This window comes from Cupressus sempervirens, chromosome 6, assembly GCF_028749045.1.
Source record: "Cupressus sempervirens isolate cs-2001-9-10 chromosome 6, ASM2874904v1, whole genome shotgun sequence".
Lineage (NCBI taxonomy): Eukaryota > Viridiplantae > Streptophyta > Pinopsida > Cupressales > Cupressaceae > Cupressus > Cupressus sempervirens.
The window spans coordinates 552,463,932-552,485,027 of NC_143123.1; the positions used below are offsets into that span (position 1 = coordinate 552,463,932).

Below are 21,096 nucleotides of genomic sequence, written 5' to 3' on the forward strand. Positions count from 1 at the left end.
AATGTAAGATGCCCAGTTGATATGGCTATATTTCTGTACCCAGGATGCTTATGTACAGAGGATGACAACAATGAATACTGTCACTTCATTGATCTGCTCTTTTACCAGTGAAAATGTTGTGTATGATGCCCACTTGAAATATTGATATTTCTAAATCTGCGATGGTTGGTGATTGGTATGCATAATTATCTCTTTATCAAGAAAATAATGTCAGTACTTTGACCGGGGCATATAATTTTTTTTTTAACGTATTGTAATTGAGCATAGTTTGTAACAATTTCTTCGAATGTTGAAACTTCAATATTTTCCCCCACTTAAGTAAATACTCCTATATGCCATAGATCTTATATTTAAATATTCGTATCAAATTAGGGGCAGAAAGTGCTGAATTGGGGCAAAGCCCTTTTCAAATGGCTAAATGTTTGAGTGATGGGTGTTCTAATTGAAATTCAGATCTTTTCAACTAATGAGTTGATGTAGATATACCAAAATTTTGAAGATATGAATTGTTTAATGGAGTTAGCTTCTGGACTGGAGCAAAGCCCTTTTCAGATGGCTAATAAGTAAAGTGCGTTCTAATTGAAATTCGGATCTTTTTTACTGGCGAGGTGATGTAGATGTTGACATGGAGGTGGGGGGGAGGGTGGAATTTCAATAATCGTGAATACATTTTTGATATAAACTTTATACCAAAATTTTGAAGATCTGAAATGTTTAATGGTGTGAGCCACTTTTGAAGGACCTATACCTATATCTGCATGTACTCTGTGGTCATTAATGAGGAACCATAGTATATAATTAAGTTCCAAAGGACATAATTATGTAGAGTTGATTGAATATGCTGTTGTCAAAGAAGATTTAAAACTATTTGCACATTAGCAAGTTGGCAATTACAGGTCTTGCTGTAGAGCAAGGTGGAATAAAAAATCACATTAGAATTTGTGAGTTGGATGGATGAGTTCAAAAGATGTGACCTTGCACTCATAGCATCCGAAATTGTTCTTGGACTAATCTTGCGAGCATAACAGTGATACACTTAAGACTTGGTGGCATCTAAAAGTCAAATTAATCTTTAGTGAAGTTCTCGGGTCAAAACCTTTTTCAAGTTCAATTGACTTTTCTATTCTTTTGTACCAGTACATATCTTTGGCCATTTTGTTATTATTTTGGAATCTGCTGAGATAATTGCATATGCTATACATTATCATTTTCTGATCGGTCAATTGCAACCAGAGAGGTTCGTTCTCATTTATATGAAATCAAAAAAGATATAATACAGTTTGTAATTGGTCTGGCTTGAAAGAAGTTATGTCCAGAAATCAAGGGATAGACAAAATCCTTGTGGTTACAGATATTATGTATTACAATTAGTTATCTAATTCTATATTTATCACTTGTGACTAAAGAAATGTTACTTTAACTTCTCAGCTAGGGCAAGCAGCTCCAATAAGGCTACCAGCTTGACCAAATCAAAACTTGTTTCAAGAAGGCTGCCCTTTTATCTGTCTTATGCCTTAGCAGTGAAATGATCTCAGAGCATGAGTAAAAGAAGATGGGGTAACATTCCACAATATTCCCTTTGGTTTGAAGCTGAGAAAAGTCTGTAGGGAGAGAGACAGCATTGCCATACCAGACAATTTCTAGAATTTTCTTCAAACTGCCATGAAATTGATGCTTGATCAAGATCTTTATCATGAATTTTAGTGTCCTCCATTTCACCCAAATCCACAAGACTGGTGATGAACATAGAAGCAATATCAGTGTTGACTGTGTATTTGTGCTATGTTGTAAGAACCTCATCCCCTGGAATCCCTGCACTGCAAGCAAAATAAGGCTGCTGTGAGTTTTGGATACACGAACTAAGCCTTTTCTCTGTCATCTTCCCCAGGAAAGCCATTTTTCTTTTGAGAGCAGAGTAGCCTAATCAGGGACTCCATTATACTCGCAAAGTAAACCCATAGCAGAAACAATGAAATTGAGATGTGAATAAATCCTTGATAAAACCACATATAATCAATTTAACAAATTTTATTGGCAAGGAGTACTTAAGGTATCATGACCATTGTTTTGTAATGCTTTAGGTGGTGTAATCTCCATTTCCTAGGGCATTGGCAGAACATAGTAATCATTATAAGCACTCTGAATGATAGATGGTGGCTGTATCCCCAACTCGGCTGAATCCTGTGCGTTGACAACAATTCTTTCTAACTTGATAACAGTTGAGTTGGCCAACACATCAGACTTTGTTGATCTCCCTAAAACTATTATTGTTGGTGCGGAATTCTAAATTTTTTAGAAGGGAGAGCACCAAGATTAAAATAGGTCAAGGTTGCACGGGTACATGGGTACGGGAACGGGGACGGGTACGGGAACGGGTACGGGTACGCATATTTTTCAAAATAGGGGACGGGGGTACGTGTGTATGCCTATTTTTCTATATTATTAATATTTTATAGAAAATATAAAAATCAAAATATATGTCATGAGTCATGACATTGAGCATTCAAAACAAGAAATTTGAAATATATATATATGCTATTGCTGAATGTTTAATGTTTAAAGTATTTTTCATAATAGGGGACGGAGGTACTTGGGTATGTCAAACTTATTTAAAAATTATACCTTTATATTTATAAAAACTCTGAAATTATGAGTCATGACAATGGTTTTTCAAAACAAGAACAGTAATAAAGTTTGCAAATGTAATGTATTGTTTTCAGTTTCAGATTTGCTATATGTTTGAAATAATAGTACATGATAAATGCTTAGATGCATAATAAAGAAGGCAGACTTTAAACATGAACAAGAGGATCCTAAATCATATAACAATGACATATTGCAAATGATAAACTTATGACTTGAACAGTGATAAAGTTTATTGTTAATGAGTATCAAAGTTTCAAACTGATTTGGTATTGAATTAAGTTTGATAAACAACAAGCTAATACAAAAATAAAAAACCAAAATCAGAATCTTAATCAAGGTCCTTAGCTATGATGCTCTCCACCGAGTACCCGGTACGTGGGATACGTGTACCCGGTACTTGGGTACGTGGGTACTCAGTGGGTACGAGTACCAGGGGTGTGGGTACGAGTACCCATGCAACCTTGAAATAGGTACTAGCTTCCATTTGAATGAAGATGTGGATCTAACCACATTAATGACCATTGTTGAAGTGCCCTCAATTTCTGTTTTCTTCAATTCGAGTTCAGAGCATAATTGCAACCCCAGAATGAGAGCTTGAAATTGCATTTCATTGTTCGTCCCAGATATGAGATTTTTGGATAGCCTATTAGGCGAGACCTAGGGCTGCCTTTCCAAGACATATTTTTATACATTATTATTGCAAAATGCACATGTTAGTTTCTCTCTCATTACATCACATATTAATTTAAATTTTTAAAATTGTTTAACTGTGCCAAATTATTTAGTTCTGCAACATAACTTTTCTGCTTTTGGTGCAGGCCTCAAGTAACAATAGCAACTGCTATTGTATTCTGCCATCGCTTCTTTCATCGTCAATCTCATGCGAGGAATGATAGATATGTGAGTAAATAATTTATGTACATGCAGATTTTGAATGTTTTTAGCTTTCATGTGAAGAAAAAGTTGGTTTAGAAGATTATGTGTAAAGTTGTTTTGAAAGGAATCGTAGAAAAAGTTACGAATTGCATTTACCACAAGATTTTACAAATTTACACAAGTAGTGCTGGGACCAGAAGGGTTTTATTGAGGATCCACTAAGTCTTTTTAATCATACCCACTTGAATTATTTATTTAGGTATTTTATAAATATATACCATTTACATGTAGTAAGAAGTAGCAAGGAACATTTGAAAAGGTCAAAATTGTGCTGGGAAAAATCCAATTCAAGAAAGAATGTAATGCTGATGTTACTAAATTCCATGGTAACATGGGGAGGTGTCCTCCCTCTTTTTACCTCATGTCGTAGAGACTTGGACGCACCAGGGACTTGGGGACTCCGTTCCCCTGTCCCCAGCAGTGCCACCAGATTCTGCCACCTCCGCCGAGGATGGGGGACGTCTCGGTTTTCACTATTTTCTGATTTGACTATTTATGTTCAATGTTTAATGTTCCAATTCAATGCAATGTTCAAGTATTTACTCTTTTACATCTTTATATCTTATATTCAATACATCTCTTCATAACTAGCATTCTAAGTACCATATGTATAGTATACACAACCCCCTCCTGGGCCCTCGCCACTGTTCCCCCGCCATCCCCCAACTGTCCCCAAATTAAGGCCCCCCTGTTCCCTTGTCCTGGAAATTTGTCCCTCATTCCGCTGTCCCCCCATCCCCAAGGGCTTTGTAACTATGCTAAATTCAGTTTTTCAATTGAATGTACTTGGGCACAATAAGCTATGTTCTTGGATTCGGCTGCTCCACTCCTCACCTCCTGCCTCCAGTAGTTGTGTTCAGTTTAAGCTGGGTTCTGATCCCGGGACAGTACTGCCTATGCATGTTTCCAAATTTCATCAGGTACAAACCCATGCCAGTGATGAATCCAGCTTGTACCCAGGATGAACCTTGTACTTACTGCCATTAAATATTAAATAAATAAACAGACAATTTTTTAATTTAAAAAATAAAGTCATATCCATAAATTATCACTTAAATTAAGGGGGAAAAAAATCAATTTTTGTCGTTAGTTTTGTATATTTATAATAAAGATATGCCTGACTGGTGTGTATACTCAGGTGAGGGATTTATTACTGAAGTTTTCTTGAAACCTTGAAGACTTGCATGTTATGCTGTCAAACTCATTAACAGAGAGTAAGGGTTAAAAGCTACTGGTTATGTACTAGTTCAACCTTAGCTTGGATGATAATAGATGGGATTGCTCTGTGATTTGTCTGTAGAGGTGCTGGATATTTTCTGTCATGATCTTTGAAGAATTTTCATTACATTGATAAATACACATTTTGGTGTTTCTACTAGTTGAATGATTGGAAACTCAAAACAGTATATAAAAATTGGAATGGTACAAAATAATAAAATCTGTCACATACTTGATAGCCCTGAAATGTAGTTGCACTGATAGAAGGGTTAAAAAACACCCATCAAACAATGATATGCACTGTACAGATTCATTCCACTCAGGTTTGTGTTATAACAAATAATAATAATTTTCTTTCAATTTTTTGGGTTTTTACAGCAGATCTAACAGAATCGGCAATTTTTTCAAGCAACAAAGTTCCTATGAATTTTAAGATAAAGCGCTTTTATATTCATAGAGTTTTCTGATTGTGGTGCATTCGTTTTCTCATAGAAAGTAAATCTAATTGGAATGTGCATCTCAAATAAATATTAAGCTAATGAGTGTGCCTGGAGCGTATTGCAGACTATTGCAACTGGTTGCATGTTTCTTGCTGGGAAGGTAGAGGAAACACCCCGTCCTTTGAAGGATGTAATTATTATCTCATATGAAATTCGTAATAAGAAGGATCCTGAAGCTGTTCAAAAGATCAGGCAGAAGGTGCGTGGATATAGCCACTCTGTTGCTAGCTCTTAGCCTTTCTCATATGCTAATTTTCATGTCCAGTGGTGTTTAGGATGCAAGCACAGATCTCTGCTTTATGTTTAAAACCTATTTGCTTTGTCTGATTTTGAAAAGATGGTATTGTTTTATTTGTGTCTTATTAAACAAATATGTGGTTTAGGCTTTTCGATTAATGTTTTGATCTTACATACAGGAGGTTTATGAACACCAGAAAGAACTAACTTTGTTTGGGGAAAGAGTTGTGTTGGCAACTCTGGGATTTGATCTCAATGTTCACCATCCATATAAACCGCTTGTTGCAGCAATTAAAAAGTTCAAGGTTGCTCAGAATGCACTTGCTCAAGTGGCATGGAATTTTGTAAATGACGGGTATGTTTTCTTGACTGTATTTGGGATTCCTTTTTAATGAGAGGTCCTTGAAAGGGGTCTCTTTAGTCACTTCTTTTGAGCTCATTGGAATGAAGCAGTGGAAGGGGTGTGCAGGCTGCGCACATCGCTCTGCCTGCAATTTAAGCCTCACCACATTTCTGCTGGGGCCATCTTCCTTGCGGCTAAGTTCCTCAAGGTCAAGCTGCCCTCTGATGGGGAGGTGGTCTGGTGGCAGGAGTTTGATGTGACTCCACTACAATTGGAAGGTTTGCAGTAACAATTTTATGTGGGTCCTTCAGGATTGCTTTTTTAGTTCTGTACTGTTCATCTTTTCCTTTTTCCTTTTAATACGCAAGCATTAAAGTTTTCTTTCACTAGTGAGATTGTATTTAATATTTATCCAATAGTATATGATGTCAAATGTTTACCTTCAAAATCTGAATCTTGATGCTTTATTTCTGTGCTTCAGCTTTATGTATCCAAAGCTTGTAATTACATAGTGACTTGCATTATGTTTCATTTTACAAATTAAGGCTATCTGTTCATTTGGAAATTTAGCTTTATATCATTGCCGTGTTTTTTATGTGGTGCAGAAATCAGCAACCAAATGCTCGAGTTATACGAGCAAAACAAGGTTGTTCCTGCTGCACGTGGAAGCGAGATAGGTGGAAGCTCTGGTATAAACAACCACCAGAATTTTGGGCACTCACAGTCATGCACTGATGCTGTTCCTTCCAAGAATGGCTATACTCAGGTTCCTAAATGTGGTTCTCCAGGTCAACCTTTAACAGCACCTGCAATGGGTGCAAGCCATGTACCAAGTGCAGATGTTAGAAACAGTGTAAATACTGCAAAATATGGGGGTGCTTCTCACATGAAACAAAATGATACTTTTGGACCCACAGACTGTGAAGTAACTTATGGCATTAGTGGAAATAGCACAAGGACCAATGATATGAAGGACCGTTTGAAAGATGATTGGTTAAATGGCGATTCACATCAGGATTCAGATCTACTTGCCAATGATGGAGGACAAGGTAAATTTGATGATACCACTAACAAACATAATAACAGAAGAATGAAACATTTTGATGAGAAGGAAACTGGCAGTCCAATGGAAAATGAAATAAAGGAGCTAGCAAGTTCAAGGATGATTGTGGAAGAAGAGGAGAATAATAGAGCAGGGAATGACAGTGGACAGAAGTATGTATGCGAGGATAGTAAAGGGAAGAAAACATGGATTGGCTTAGGAGAAGTTAATAAAGACAAAGTCAAGGCAGCCTTAGAAAAAAGGCGGAAGTCACGTGGAGAGGGAATGGATCCACATCCTATAAAAGGAAAGTTTGATCCGGTAGATGTGGAAGATCTCATTGAGAGAGAACTGGAAAGTGGTATTGAAGCTGCTGCTAAAGTTGAAAAAGCAAAGGAGAGAAAAGAGAGGGTTAAATTATTGTACAAAGCAGAGCAGGAAACTTCTGAACCTACAAAGGAACAGAGGGAGCACAATGAGAATGGGCGAAAGAGAAAGAAATCAAACACAGAAAGCTTTTATGAGAAGAAAGCAATGTCTTGTGATGAGGATACTGCCGAAGGACACCAGGAGAGGGATGTCCCAAGGATTCCTTATGATTGTGCAGAAGAAGGGGAGCTTCCAGACATTTATGAGCAGACACATTCGCCAAGATTGGCAAACAAGCTCTCTCCAGGGTCACATGAACTTGAGAAAGGAGTAAGTCCTGTCAAGAGGCGTGATAATGGAATTAGAGACCAGCAGGGACAGAGGGATGTTCCTCATGACAACAAACATCGACATGGCAATCATCACCATCATTATTCTTCTCATCAACAGCAACAACAGTACCGGGGAGACAGTGAGAGGGATCGTCATCTTTACAAGGATAGAGAAAAGCAAGAACGAGACCATAAAAAGATCAGATATGAGCATGGAAATTGAAATTGAGATGCCATTTGACACGGAGAAAAGGATGGTAAAAAGATCATTCTTTATTTTCCAGTTTTCCAGTTAGGTTCTGGTATATTTTGCTACAGAGCTTTAAGGTATTCATGGAAATTCTGAATGGTATATGAGGAAGGCTCAGTTGATTGCTATAGTTCTGTGGTAACTTGGGTATGTACCATACTCAAAAATTGTATTTATTTATTCTAGCAATTCTTCCCTGCTTCATGATAAATTACAATGAGTCTGCCCTTAGATATATGGCCACACTTTTTCAATCTTCAAATTTGTTACACATTCCCAAAGCTGTACAGACATTCCTTACAAATTCTTTCAGGGACTGTTAATTTGTTGATTCAACTTGTTTAAGATAAGGTTCTAGAGTATATCAAGGGACATACTTTTCCTCTAGATTCTCAGTTAGTTTATGTGTATTCTTCCATCCATGACTTAGGTCGTAACATGGATAAGAAAATTATCCAAGCTTGAGAAACATTCAAAATATTCCAATTGTCAGCTCAATTTGAACAGTCAATTTTTTCTAATGAATAAAATGATCTGTTATTTGTCAAATAGGATGAGCACATTATCAAATTAAATGATCTGGAATCTGTGCTTTGATAATGGATACCTGTTCAATTCCCTGGGAGGTATGCAACGTTGTGCAAATGTTGAAAATGGAATTGGATAATATATCACATCCAATTTTTGCTGCGCTGTATGACAATGGACAATGTCCAGTACAAGTTGTTAGTGAATTCTATGGGAGAGACGAGAAGATTCATGGTATCTAAACTGAAGGTCATCTCACAAGGGGATATGTTAAACAATAAAAATAATCATCCGGGATTAATCCTGGTGGGTTTCTATAAACAATAGAAGATGAACATGGGCCATGCCTGAATCCCTACGGCATACCTTGTAACATTCTCAATTTTTTACCAAGACTGGATCTATACAAACCACAGATGTACATAGGCCATGCCTGAGACATTATTGTATACCTTATATAACTGTTAACATTCTCGTTTTTGACCAATTAGAAGCACTAGACAATACATTTTTTATTTATAAATGTAACTAGCAACAGAAAGGCTTAACTAGCATCCAGCATATACAAACATAAGCACAGTCAAAGAAACTAATTTTTTAAAAACTACTGCTACCCATTTTCCACAGCCACATTCAATCACAGAATAATGAGATACCCTATATTACCAATGACTAAGGAAGCCAAAAGTAACGGATCTCCATAGTCGAAGCCTCTCCAACAAACCCAAACAGGCCAAATCATTGGCTTTGACTAAAACCAGGTGATTAATGCTACTAACAAAGTACCACATTTGGAATCATGCTTGCTTAGTAGTCCCTAAACAATCACTGGCTGATTCATTGCTCTTTTGTAGAATTGTTTTGTACGTTGCAGTATATAGCTATATAACAATTAATAGCTGGTTCTTAGCACTATGGTAGAATTATTTTGGTCAAATAAATTTTGGACATGGATTGATGGTTCAGTCTCAGTAAGTCCAATTCATACCTCCAAACACTGTCTCATCTAGTTTTGGCTACGTTAATTTAAATACATCTCAACATCAATATTCTAGGAAAAAGGTACTGCAGTATACTTGGATGAGGTAATTTTTTTTAGATGAGGGACACACCGATTCCAATATTTTAATTATAGAAACTTTGGCTCAAGAAGGTCCACTTCAAGCATTGACTGGTAGCAGATGTGGATTTAAGATCACTTAAGGGAGGAATAGAAGTGCAAGATGCAGATTCCAATTTTTTAATTAGGGCCTGTTTGGCTGCGAGAATAGGAATTTGTTATTCTGGATTTTTTTATTCCAGAATAACAAATTCTGAATTTGTTATTCTAGACTCGTTTGGCTGGACACAACTGAAATTAGAGATACAGTCGAATTTGAAATTTGTAATTGGAATTACAGGCAAAAAGATTCTAAATGCTGTCAATGGCGGTGGCAAGGAGTTGAAGAAATGTGCTTTACAAGTGGGCTCTAAGGGTGATTTTTGTTCCTTATTTTGCCCCACCAAAATAATCTCAAAACCCTATGATTCAAAACTCTCATGAGTACGGATAAAATACAAAGTCTATGTCAAAAAAAAAATTCAATTTGAACAATTTGGATATTCATTTGAACCACTCCTCACATTAAACCCTGTTCATTTGTCTGATTTATCCATGCAACAGCTTTATTCTTTTAATTACCTTGCGCAGATCCAACATCCATCTACACCATTTTTTGTAATTTCTCCCTACCCCGAGGTTGCATGTTGAGTCACGTTACTCAAACAAAACATCAACAAAGCCTCATATTTTGACTCACTTCGAGCTTATGAGAAATGCTGAAACAACATTTCTACACACAGACAAACATGGGGACGATGGGGATGATGCTCCGTTGAATCACTGTCAGTCAGTGCTTACTCTGCCATGACGTCTTCTACAATCTGCATTATCTCTCTTGAAACTTATGTGGGTCAAAATGAACTTCAAAATTTTATCAAATAGTCAAAAGTGAAATAGGAATAGGAATGAGAATTTGATATTTCACCTATTTAGGAATATGTATTCCTATTTTCAATTCGAATAAATTTTAGGAATTTACAAATGCCTATTCCAGTCTAAACATATTCCTATTTTCAATTCGAATAAATTTTAGGAATTTACAAATGCCTATTCCAGTCTAATTCTTGCTGCCATACAGGTCCTTACAGAAACTTTTGGCTCAAAAAATTCAAATTTTTGATGTGAATTTTAGCTCACTCAAGGGAGTGGAATTCTCTAGTGTTATTGATTTTGTGATTGGAACACTTGGAAATATCATTTAATGTAGGGTACTCCCCTTACACACCCAAACAAACAATTATACTTGATGAATGGTTACTCCACCCTACATTCATACATGGTATAACAAATAGAATAACACAAACTTGCCTTAAAATATATAAATGGAATACAAAATTTAGAAATCCCACTCTCTTTTAGTAGGCAACACTTTGCCATGAGGAAACATTTAGCCAATAGAAGACCGATCCTTGCAAGCCTCTTTTACTTTCAAAGTTGGGCAGCTAAGAGAGATCCCTCCATTTTCTCTGTTCAGTTTCCTTGTAAATACTCAACGTTCCCTAAAGTGGTTGCCTACAAAAATGACTTATTTATGCTCTGTGACCACCACTGTGACATTTTTCAACAAGTCTTTTTCCTAACTGATGCCAAGGTGGAAAATTGCTTCATTTTTCTCTCTAATTATCATTAACATGTCCGTACTCGTGAAAAATACATTTTCCAGTTGACAGGCCATAAAGAAGAAATTATTTTATCCCTTATGTCCCTTGAACACTTGTACACCTACATTCAACGCTTAGGGTCCATTTGGTTTTTTGAGGCGATTCAATTTGAAACCCTAATGAGAATGAACTCAGAGTAATGAAACCATTTGCCAATGACAAGTGATAGAATTAGAGGCAAATTTGAAAAATTAAAAAATAGCATTTACTTCCAATTCTCATTTTAGTGTAATTAACAAATCCCTAGTTCCATTTTTAGACTTTGAAAACAAACTTTGAAGATGTGAAATTCTAAAATTGACAATGCTGATTTCATGTCAATTCCACCAAACAAATGGGCCCTTATTGAAAATAGAATTATTCATCATTACGAAAGTAGTTGGGTGTGTGTTGAATCCATGACGATGGAAGATTACGAGCGATCCAAAGACAAGATATATATGTGAAGTCTTGTGTGTATACCTTTGCACTCTCTTCCTCTCATATCAAATTGCAGAAAGGTGGTTGGGTTTTGGGGTGTTCCCCACTCTCTTGCGTTGGCAAATAGTTTACTTCCTACAATAAAATATCCCATTAGAGTATTTTTGTAGTGTGTAATAATATACAACGATAATAAGAATAGACATGCTAATTATTAATTTCTTAGTATTTTTGAAAGCGTAGGTTGTTGGCTTTTGGACGATTTCCTTAATTGTACTTCGAACATTAGTAATTGAAACCCCATAGTTAACAAACATTACTATTAATGTAGGGCTTTGGTGGGCTGATCACAAAACCGAGGGTAACCTAAACAGTAGAGCATCATTTTGTTTGCTTTGAAACAAGAGAATTTTCAAATTTAGAGGGCCTGTCCTTTGAATATTAGTGATTAATTTCAAAACAAGGGGTAACCAAAACATTAGCACACATTTTTCTTGATTTTAAACAAGAGAGTTCAAGTATATAAGTTTTTGAGAAACACCATTTTAGAAGAAAAATAACATTTTTGTATTGAGTGTTTTTCATCAAGTTCATTTTGGGACGACTTGATCATAATGATGTTAGCTCCTCCCCCTTTCATGATTTACCTCACCATTGCAAGCAAAATTCATTTTTCATGGCATTTATGCAAATCTTCCATATTGTTGCATTTATTTGCATGTTATTGAGAATTACATATTTGAAATGGTTACATATAATGTCATATAGCAAAAAATATGGCAATGTCTATCGAACTTTCTAGTGTGTATTTGTAAAGATTCTGCAAATTCTGTATCCTTTGAATCAGACTTTTATTTCAGTCCTTGATTGCTGAGAGTGGTCTTCTAATAATCTAAATATTGAGGAAGTTGACACCTATATTTCTGATCAAAAAATTATATACTTCTGCAATAGATCAGTATGATGATATTGCTTGAATAAATAGACTTAATTGTGTAATGTGTGTGGAGCACTGAACTTCTTTAATGCCGATACAATAAGGAATAATCAACCTTTGATTGAATGGGAGTATCTTTAAAAATAATCGCAGGATATAGATGCTTAGAGGAGCAGATTGAATTGTTACTATGTGTCCTCAAACTACACCGATAAACTCCCTATATATTCTTGCTTAAGGGTATATCCCTCAAAGGGACATGTCCCTTCCCAAGTTAGCATAACTAATCTTCCTATAAGTTGGCGATCTGAAAGATAAACACAATAACATCTAACACACACTATGTTAGATTAGTTAAGGATTATCAAGTTACTTCTTGAGAAGTCGTTGACTCCTAAGGAAAACAAGGGGCGCATGTGCCAAAGTTTTCGCCTTCATGTTTTTATGGTTGACTGGAGTAGCTTTTGCAATGATCTCTATCTTGTCAACGCCGTTGTGTTTTACTGATGGAAACTTATGGCTCAAGATAGTTTTTTGTGTTTATTGAGGAACCAATGGAAAATGTTGAAGTGTCTTTTAAAATGGAAGCGTTCATAACATATTTCTGTATATATACAACTAAGCTAGTGTTGATATCAAGGATGCCTATGGACCATGGGATATAATCTTATACGAAGAGAGAGCTAAAAGAGAGTGATATTTTATTATAAGGACAAGTAAAGGTAGAATAATATAGACAGTTGAAGAGAATTTGAAAAATATTAATAATTTTATTATTTTAAGAAATATATAAATAACTATAGAAATTATATTATATGAATGAACTACTCATTTCTACCAATTCAATTATAAGTTGAAATATTTAATTAAAAAAAATGTTGATTACTTAAATCAAAGTATCAAAATATGTAGTAAGTTTGAGGGGTAGTATTAATGGTATAAAAAAAATTGAGCAAAATTGTAAAATAGTAGAAGATAATAAATGTGTTTAAAATAAGAAATATATTTAACTCTTTGATTAAAATATTTATATTTGAATAACATTTTACAAATTACAAAAATAAACATCAATGTAAAACTAGTAATAAATATATTTAAAATAAGAAATATAAAACATTGAAGTCTATATTTGAAGTTGGTAAGTAAAATAGATAGGAATAATTAATATTGATTAGACATATTTGTGAGGTGGAAGATAAAAATGATTGTTTTAAAAAAAGTTTATCCCCTTGTCACAATGTGGAAAAGATAAAGTTGCAATTAATGCATTCATTAATAGAGGTGTTAGAAAAATGATTTTTTTTTTTTTGAAGTTTATCCACTTGTCACAAATGTGGAATAGATAAAGTTACAATTAATGCATTCATTAATAGAGGTGTTAGAAAAAATATTTGTATTTTTGTTGAAGAAAATTGAATTTTTTGATTGCCTTTTTTAATCATGAGCTAGTACAATTTTTAAAAAATTGTATTTTTCAATTCCAAAAAAACATGCAAATTAATATAGCTTTTGCAAACATTAGTATATCTTGAAATTTTTAGATTATGTAATTAATACAGAACCTCATGATTCCATCCATTAGTTTCCTTGGCAGGAACTAAAAATATATAATCTAATTCCAACGTAATGATATATTAGGGTAAGAAGAAGAAGTGTGGTCAGCACTTCCAAACTTGTAGGTTATCTAGTTAAATATACTTAACACTCCCTCTTAACCTGATAATCCTACAGAGATATATTATATCTAGCAACACCAATACAGATGAATAAGCAAAAATTAATACTTTATATCTGTTTGACTCTCCTTAGTATGTGGTATCATAGAACATATGATACAAAGTCATGTTACTAAACTTGTGATATGACAAATCACTGCTGCTAGTGATAATATATAGGATAAATTTGAAGAGTAATTTAATCTTTTCATTAATCCAAGTTGTGATTCATAGAAACTGGTATTTTTATATCACAACAAGATCTTAAGATCTACTAGAATATAGGATAAACTCGGAGTATACTAAAATTCTTCCTTTATCCAAATTATGACTCATAGACATAGCAATGTCAACATCACAATATGATCTAAAACTTATCTAGAGCTTACAATAGAACTCTACTATTTAGCACATTATCTAAGAGATTATCATATCTCATTATGTCTTTTGTACAATTGTTCATTATCTCAGAGATCGTCACCTCTTTAAATAATGAAGACAAATGGTGGAACCCATAATAGTCAATAGCCTAACAAAAATAAAATTATTTTATTAATAATTTAAAGAGTACAAATGGATTACAACTCAAATATACCAAGTCTCCTCTTGAAGTGTTCTATCTTCACTTTAGATAGAGGTTTGGTCAGTATGTTTACTGTTAGACCTGCAGTGCAAATGTATTCTAATTTTACAGAATTCCTGTCTACCATATCTATTACATAATGGTAAGGAATTTCAATATGCTTGGACCTCTCATGAAAAATTGGATTCACTGTCATGAAAAATTGGATTCACTAAAAGCTTGATGGAACTCTGATTATCATAATGAATAATTGTAGGATTCATGACTTGCCCAAATAATCCTACAAGTAACTTCCTTAGCCATATTGCTTCTCGAGAGACCATCACTGTTGCAATGTATTCAGCTTCTGTGGAGCTTTGAGCTACTGCAGATTGCTTTCTGCATATCTAAGATATCATCGTTGATCCTAAACTAAAACAACATCTTGAAGTACTTTTTCTATCTTTTAACACTTCCACCCCAATCTGAATCAGTGAATCCATGTAAGTCTAAGCCAAGTTTCTTGTATTTGAGTCCAAAATTAAGAGTGTCTTGTAAGTATCTCATAATGTGTTTAACTGCAACTAGGTGAATCTCCTTTGGTTCACACATAAAACTGCCTTAAGGCATTAATTGCATAGCAAATATCCGGTCTTGTATTTACTAAGTACATAAGGGACCCAACCATCTATCTATAGAGAGTAGAATCTATGGAAGCTGATTTTGCTGTTGCTTCCTTAAGTTTATGTAGATTAGTCTTCATTGGAGAAGAAATAGGTTTGCAATTCCACATTCCAAATCTCTTCGAAATGTCTAATGTATACTTCCCTTGATTAAGTATGATACTATCAAAATTTTGTTGTGCTTCTAGTCCTAGGAAGTAATGAAGGAGTCCCAAATCTTTCATCTCGAATTCTCTAGTTAGATCTTTCTTGCATTGATCTATGAGATGATCATCACCTGTTATTAGTAAATCATCAACATACAGTATCCGAATAACCATATCATCTTTATCTCTTTTATAATATAAATTGGGATCGGCTTCATTCTTAGAGAATCCTAAGCTGGTAAGATAGTTATCAATTCTTTCATACCAGGCCCTGGGAGCCTATTTAAGACCATTGAGAGTTTTCTTGAGCTTGCAAACAAAAGCGTTAGAATCATGAGTTTCAAATCCTTCAAGTTGCTCCATATATACTTCTTCTGTAATCTTTCTATTTAAGAATGTTGTTTTTACATCCATTTGATGTACTTTCCATCCCTTCAATGTTGCAATTGCTAAGACTACTCTTACGAAGGTATATCTAGCAACAATAGCAAAGGTTTCCTCATAATCAATCCCTTCTTTCTGAGAAAATCCTCTAGCTACAAGTCTAGCTTTATACTTTTCAATGCTACTGTCAGCATCATGCTTTATTTTAAATATCCACTTAGAAGCAACAACAGATTTTCCTTTAGGTTTTGGAACAATTTTTCAAACATCATTTTTCATAATAGATTGATATTCTTCTGTCATAGCTTCTTTCTAGGCTGTATGTTTAATAGCATTAGAAGGATTGGTTGGTTCTGATTTGGATAAATTACTCATGATTGCTATATAATTAGAGAATCTTTTAGGTCTTTTACTTTCTCTGACTATTCGAAAAGGTGCAACAAAGTCTTGAGCTGCCTCGATTATTTTAGTGGCCCAAATTGATCTTTTCTTTGAATTTTGATTTTCATCAAGATTCATATTTTGAATTTCATCTTCAATTTCTTCTAAGTTGTCCCTTTGGGACCCAGATTCACTATTTCTTTCAGAACTAGATAAAGGAGAAGGTTCTTTAGAACTTAGGGCTCTTTTGAATGCAAGATCTTCTTCAAAGATTACATCCCTACTAAGTTCAATACTTTTCTGTTCAGGTATGAAAATCCTATATGCCTTAGATGTTTCACTATACCCTACAAAAATACCTTTCTTCTCAAAATGTTCTAACTTGGTTCTCTTTTCTTTTGGAACATGGTTATGTACAGGGCATCCAAAAATCTTAAGATGACTTATATTAGGTTTGACCTTAGTAAATACTTTTTCAGGAGTTTTATCTCTAAGGTAAGAATGAGGGCTTCTGTTTTGAATATATACAACAGTACAAGAGGCTTTTGCCCAAAGATAATATTCCAGATTTTGATAAAAAATCATGGCTCTAGTAGCTTCTATAATTGTCCTATTCTTTCTTTCAACTACCCCATTTTGTTCTAGATTATAAGAAACAGTGTACTCCCTCTTAATCCCTGATTCTTTACAAAACTTTTTAAACAACTCTGAGATATATTCTCCTCCGTTATCAGTTTTAAGGGTTTTAATTTTATGCCCTGAAAAGTTTTTAGTTAATATTTTGAATTCTTTAAATCTTTGTAGGATTTCTTCTGATTCTTTGCATCTTAAAAACTAAATCCATGTTTTCCTAGAGAAGTCATCTATGAACAAGATATAATACTAGAATCCTCCAAGAGAAGGAACATACATAGGTCTACATAAATATGAATGAATTAATTCTAGTACATTATTTGTTTTCCTAGTACTATCACGAAAAGGACTTCTAGTGTTCTTACCCAGAGCACACCTTTTGCAAATACTTGAGTGGTCTTTATTTAGTTTAGACAATCCAATAACCATCTTCTCCATAGTTGATAAAGTTTTGAAATTTAGATGCCCTAATCTTCTGTGCCATATTTCATTTATAACTGCAGCTTCATGAACTAAGGCTTGAATAGATCAACTAGATTCTATATTCAATTCATACAAATATCCTTTTCTTTGACTAATTAACTTTTCTTTCTTAATGGAGGAGTTCTTTGCCCAAGTTAATACTTTTCCATCCATGAATGCAACATTATGCCCATCATCTTCAAGTGCTGTAATTGAGATTAGATTTCTTTTAATTCTTGGTACGTAGAGTACACCTTTGAGAAGAAGAGTATTTCCTGATTTTAGTTTCAAAATGCAATTTCCAATTCCTTCAACGGAGTGTGCTGACTTATCACCAATGATAACTTCATTGTTAACCTTCTTTGATAAAGAGTCTAATGTTTCTTTTCATCCTGTTATATGTCTAGAAGACCCACTATCAATTACCCATGCTTTATTTGAAATTCATTTGATAGTGAGGAATACAAAACACGGTTCTCAGGATCATACATATCTTCTTCCCTAATAACATTTGTATAGTTTGCTTGTTGTTTGGAATTTTAAGGACAATTAGATTTGTAGTGCCCAAATTTGTCACATTTGAAACACTTATTTTAGATAGATCTTTCTTGGGTTTCCCATTCTTTTGATGTCCCTTTTACTTTTTGAAATGCTTCTTCTTGCCCTTATAGGAGTTTGTATTAAGAACATAAAGTTCTTCATCTTCTATTTTCGGTTTCCCTCATTTCTTTAGTTTTCTGAATTCCTCTTGAAGACAATTATTCTTAAGTCTGTTGGAGTCTAGAAGATTATCTCGGGCACTTATTCCTTGTGCAAATGCCTACCATGAATCCGGCAATCCATCTATAGCCATTAGTGTTAATTCTATGTCACTAATAGTGGTTTTTGTACTTGATAGTTCATCTTTGATGCCGACAACCCTTAGGAAGTAAGAATTTATTGATTCTCCTTTCTTTATCTGAATGTGATTTAGTTTCCTTTTTAGTGCAAGAACCCTAGTTGCATTGTTTACTTCATATGCATTTTGCAATGCATTCATCATATTAAAGGTAGTTTGATGTTTTGTAAGCACAGGTATGATATCATTTTTTACTCCATCTAAAATGATTTGAATGGATTTTCTATTTCCTTTCCTCTAGATAGATTTATTAGGTTCAATTGGTGGTTGTTTGGATGGTTTATCAACAAATTGTCTTACATCATTCTCTTCAAGAATCATCATGATTCTGAATTTCCAAGCCTCAAAGTGTTCTTTCCCATGAAACCTATCCTCGGGTTTGATTGTGTATGCCATTGAAGATAGGAGATAGTTGCTAGATATATATGAAGTTTGATTACTAAATTTTGCAAAGCTTAGGTTCGACTACCAAAGCTCTGATACCATGTAAAGATTTAGCAAATTTTGTATCCTTTGAATCAGACTTTTATTTCAGTCCTTGATTGTTGAGAATGGTCTTCTAATAATTTGAATATTGAGGAAGTTGACACCTATATTTCTGATCAGAAAATTATATACTTCTGCAATAGATCAGTATGATGATATTGCTTGAATAAATAGACTTAATTGTGTAACGTGTGTAGAGCATTGAACTTTTGTAATGCCGATACAATAAGGAATAATCAACCTTTGATTGAATGGGAGTATCTTTGAAAGTAATCGTAGGATATAGATGCTTAGAGGCGCAGATTGAATTGTTATTGTGTGTCCTCAAATTGCACCGATAACCTCATATATCCTTGCTAAAGGGTATGTCCCTCAAAGGGACATGTCCCTTCCTAAGTTAGCATAACTAATCTTCCTATAAGTCGGCAATATGAAGATAAACACAATAACATCTAACACAATGTGTTAGAGTAGTTAAGGATTATCAAGTTACTTCTTGAGATGTCGCCGACTCTTAAGAAAAATATATAATCTAATGCCAACCTAATGATATATTAGAGTAAGAAGAAGAAGTACGGTCTGCACTTTTAGACCTATAGGTTATCTAATTAACTATTCTTAACAGTATTTGATTATATTTATGAATTAATTGGAATTTAATATGAATTTTAATAATAAGTAAATACATTCCAATTTACATTTAGAATTTTGGATAGAATGTATTGATCATTCCTTTCCTAATATATATCCTTACTAATCATCAAGGAAAATGAAAAAATAAATTAATAATGATGGAAAGGAGGATATTTTGAAGTGTCTACATTAAATAACATCAGTCTCTTTTGCAACATTCCACCTCACTATCCTCTTGGCCAATCAACTAAAAATAGACCAAGTTAAAGTTCTTGTAATTACCTTGGAAGTTGTATAAAAGGAAAATTGAAAAAAGACCATTGCATTTTCATTGTATAAGATAAGATAAGATAATATTAATGTCCAACAAGAGACCACAACACAGGTCTATGGGAGTGGGAGCTTACAACCAAGAAGATAGCCTCAAATGGAACACCAAACGGTGCTGATAAAAGAGCAAGCACAAACCTAAAATAGAAGATGAAGAAGAGAGAAAGAGTCACCTCGAACATGATTAAGGTTTACAGATCCTTCCTAGAAGGGAAGAAGGGCAAAAATGAATGAGATGGATGGGGGTGACCAGGGGCTCTATTTTGTCATTGAGTGTTGTGGGAGGAGTGTTGCTAGCGAAGAGGAATGCTACAAGGTTTGACTAATTTGGAGTGTCAGGGAAATACGGTCGCTTCGTACCTTGGGCATGAGATAAGGCGAGAAGGAGGTCATGATAAGTTGTACCTGGGTCTGACCTTTGGGGAAAGATAACTGCAAAGTGTGAAACTATTTTTGTTAGGAAAATCTTCATAAGAAAGAAATTGAACACCTTTTATATTGGCTGGAAGTATCTTTGTAATAAAGAAGTTGAGCAAACATCTTTATAGGCATAGACACTAAATGTTATCAAGAAAGCTAATGTAATTCTAACTATATATATGTCCATTCACAACATCTACAAGATTATGCAGGAGTATACAATGTCCTACATTCCGTCATTTTAAAGATTAGTTTGAATTGTGCTCCACAATCTTGAGTCTAATTTTGATTTACAATTTGTGTCAAGGGACAAGTTCCCAACTTCCAATGATATGGTTATAATTTTCTTTATTTATATAATATTAATTGTAGTATAGTAATAAACACCAATTTAGTGTATTATAGTTTTTAAACTAAAAATATATATAAATGAATGACACCCTTTTCTCAATCTTACTAAGTAAGGTTATTAATTAGTTTTGTGGCCATTATTTTCATAGGACTTGACAATCCTATGCTTGACTAATGAATCCCTCCTTATGGGTAGAAATAATACACACATGTATGAAACTCTTTGTTAGGACTTCACAACTATCCTACATGTGGCCATTGGTCACTTCTAAGAAAATTAATTGGTTGTATGGGGAGTGTAAGGTAGTAGGGCACTTAACGCTGACAGGTTCATCATATCTGTGAACATCTTGTCAACTTATTTTTTTGTATCATAGACTAAAATTACAATGCTTGTTTTAAGTGTTTATGGAAGACTATCTTCAACATATTTATTTTAGGAAGGTTTTTAATTGAAAAATGGTTTCTAAATTCTATATTAAGTTTTTGTT

At 34.2% G+C, this 21,096-nt stretch overlaps 1 protein-coding gene across 1 annotated transcript in view; it reads left to right on the top strand.

Moving 5' to 3' along the window:
- Nucleotides 1-8,422, top strand: part of LOC149553452 (cyclin-T1-3-like) — a 58,663-nt gene extending 50,241 nt beyond the window's left edge. The window contains exons 3-7 of the mRNA XM_089788898.1: nucleotides 3,465-3,546; nucleotides 5,365-5,499; nucleotides 5,717-5,892; nucleotides 6,007-6,158; nucleotides 6,486-8,422. Coding sequence (XP_089645024.1) covers nucleotides 3,465-3,546; nucleotides 5,365-5,499; nucleotides 5,717-5,892; nucleotides 6,007-6,158; nucleotides 6,486-7,846 — 1,906 coding nt within the window. The 3' untranslated portion in view covers nucleotides 7,847-8,422. The remainder of the gene's footprint in view (nucleotides 1-3,464; nucleotides 3,547-5,364; nucleotides 5,500-5,716; nucleotides 5,893-6,006; nucleotides 6,159-6,485) is intronic.
- Nucleotides 8,423-21,096: the final 12,674 nt, after the last annotated feature.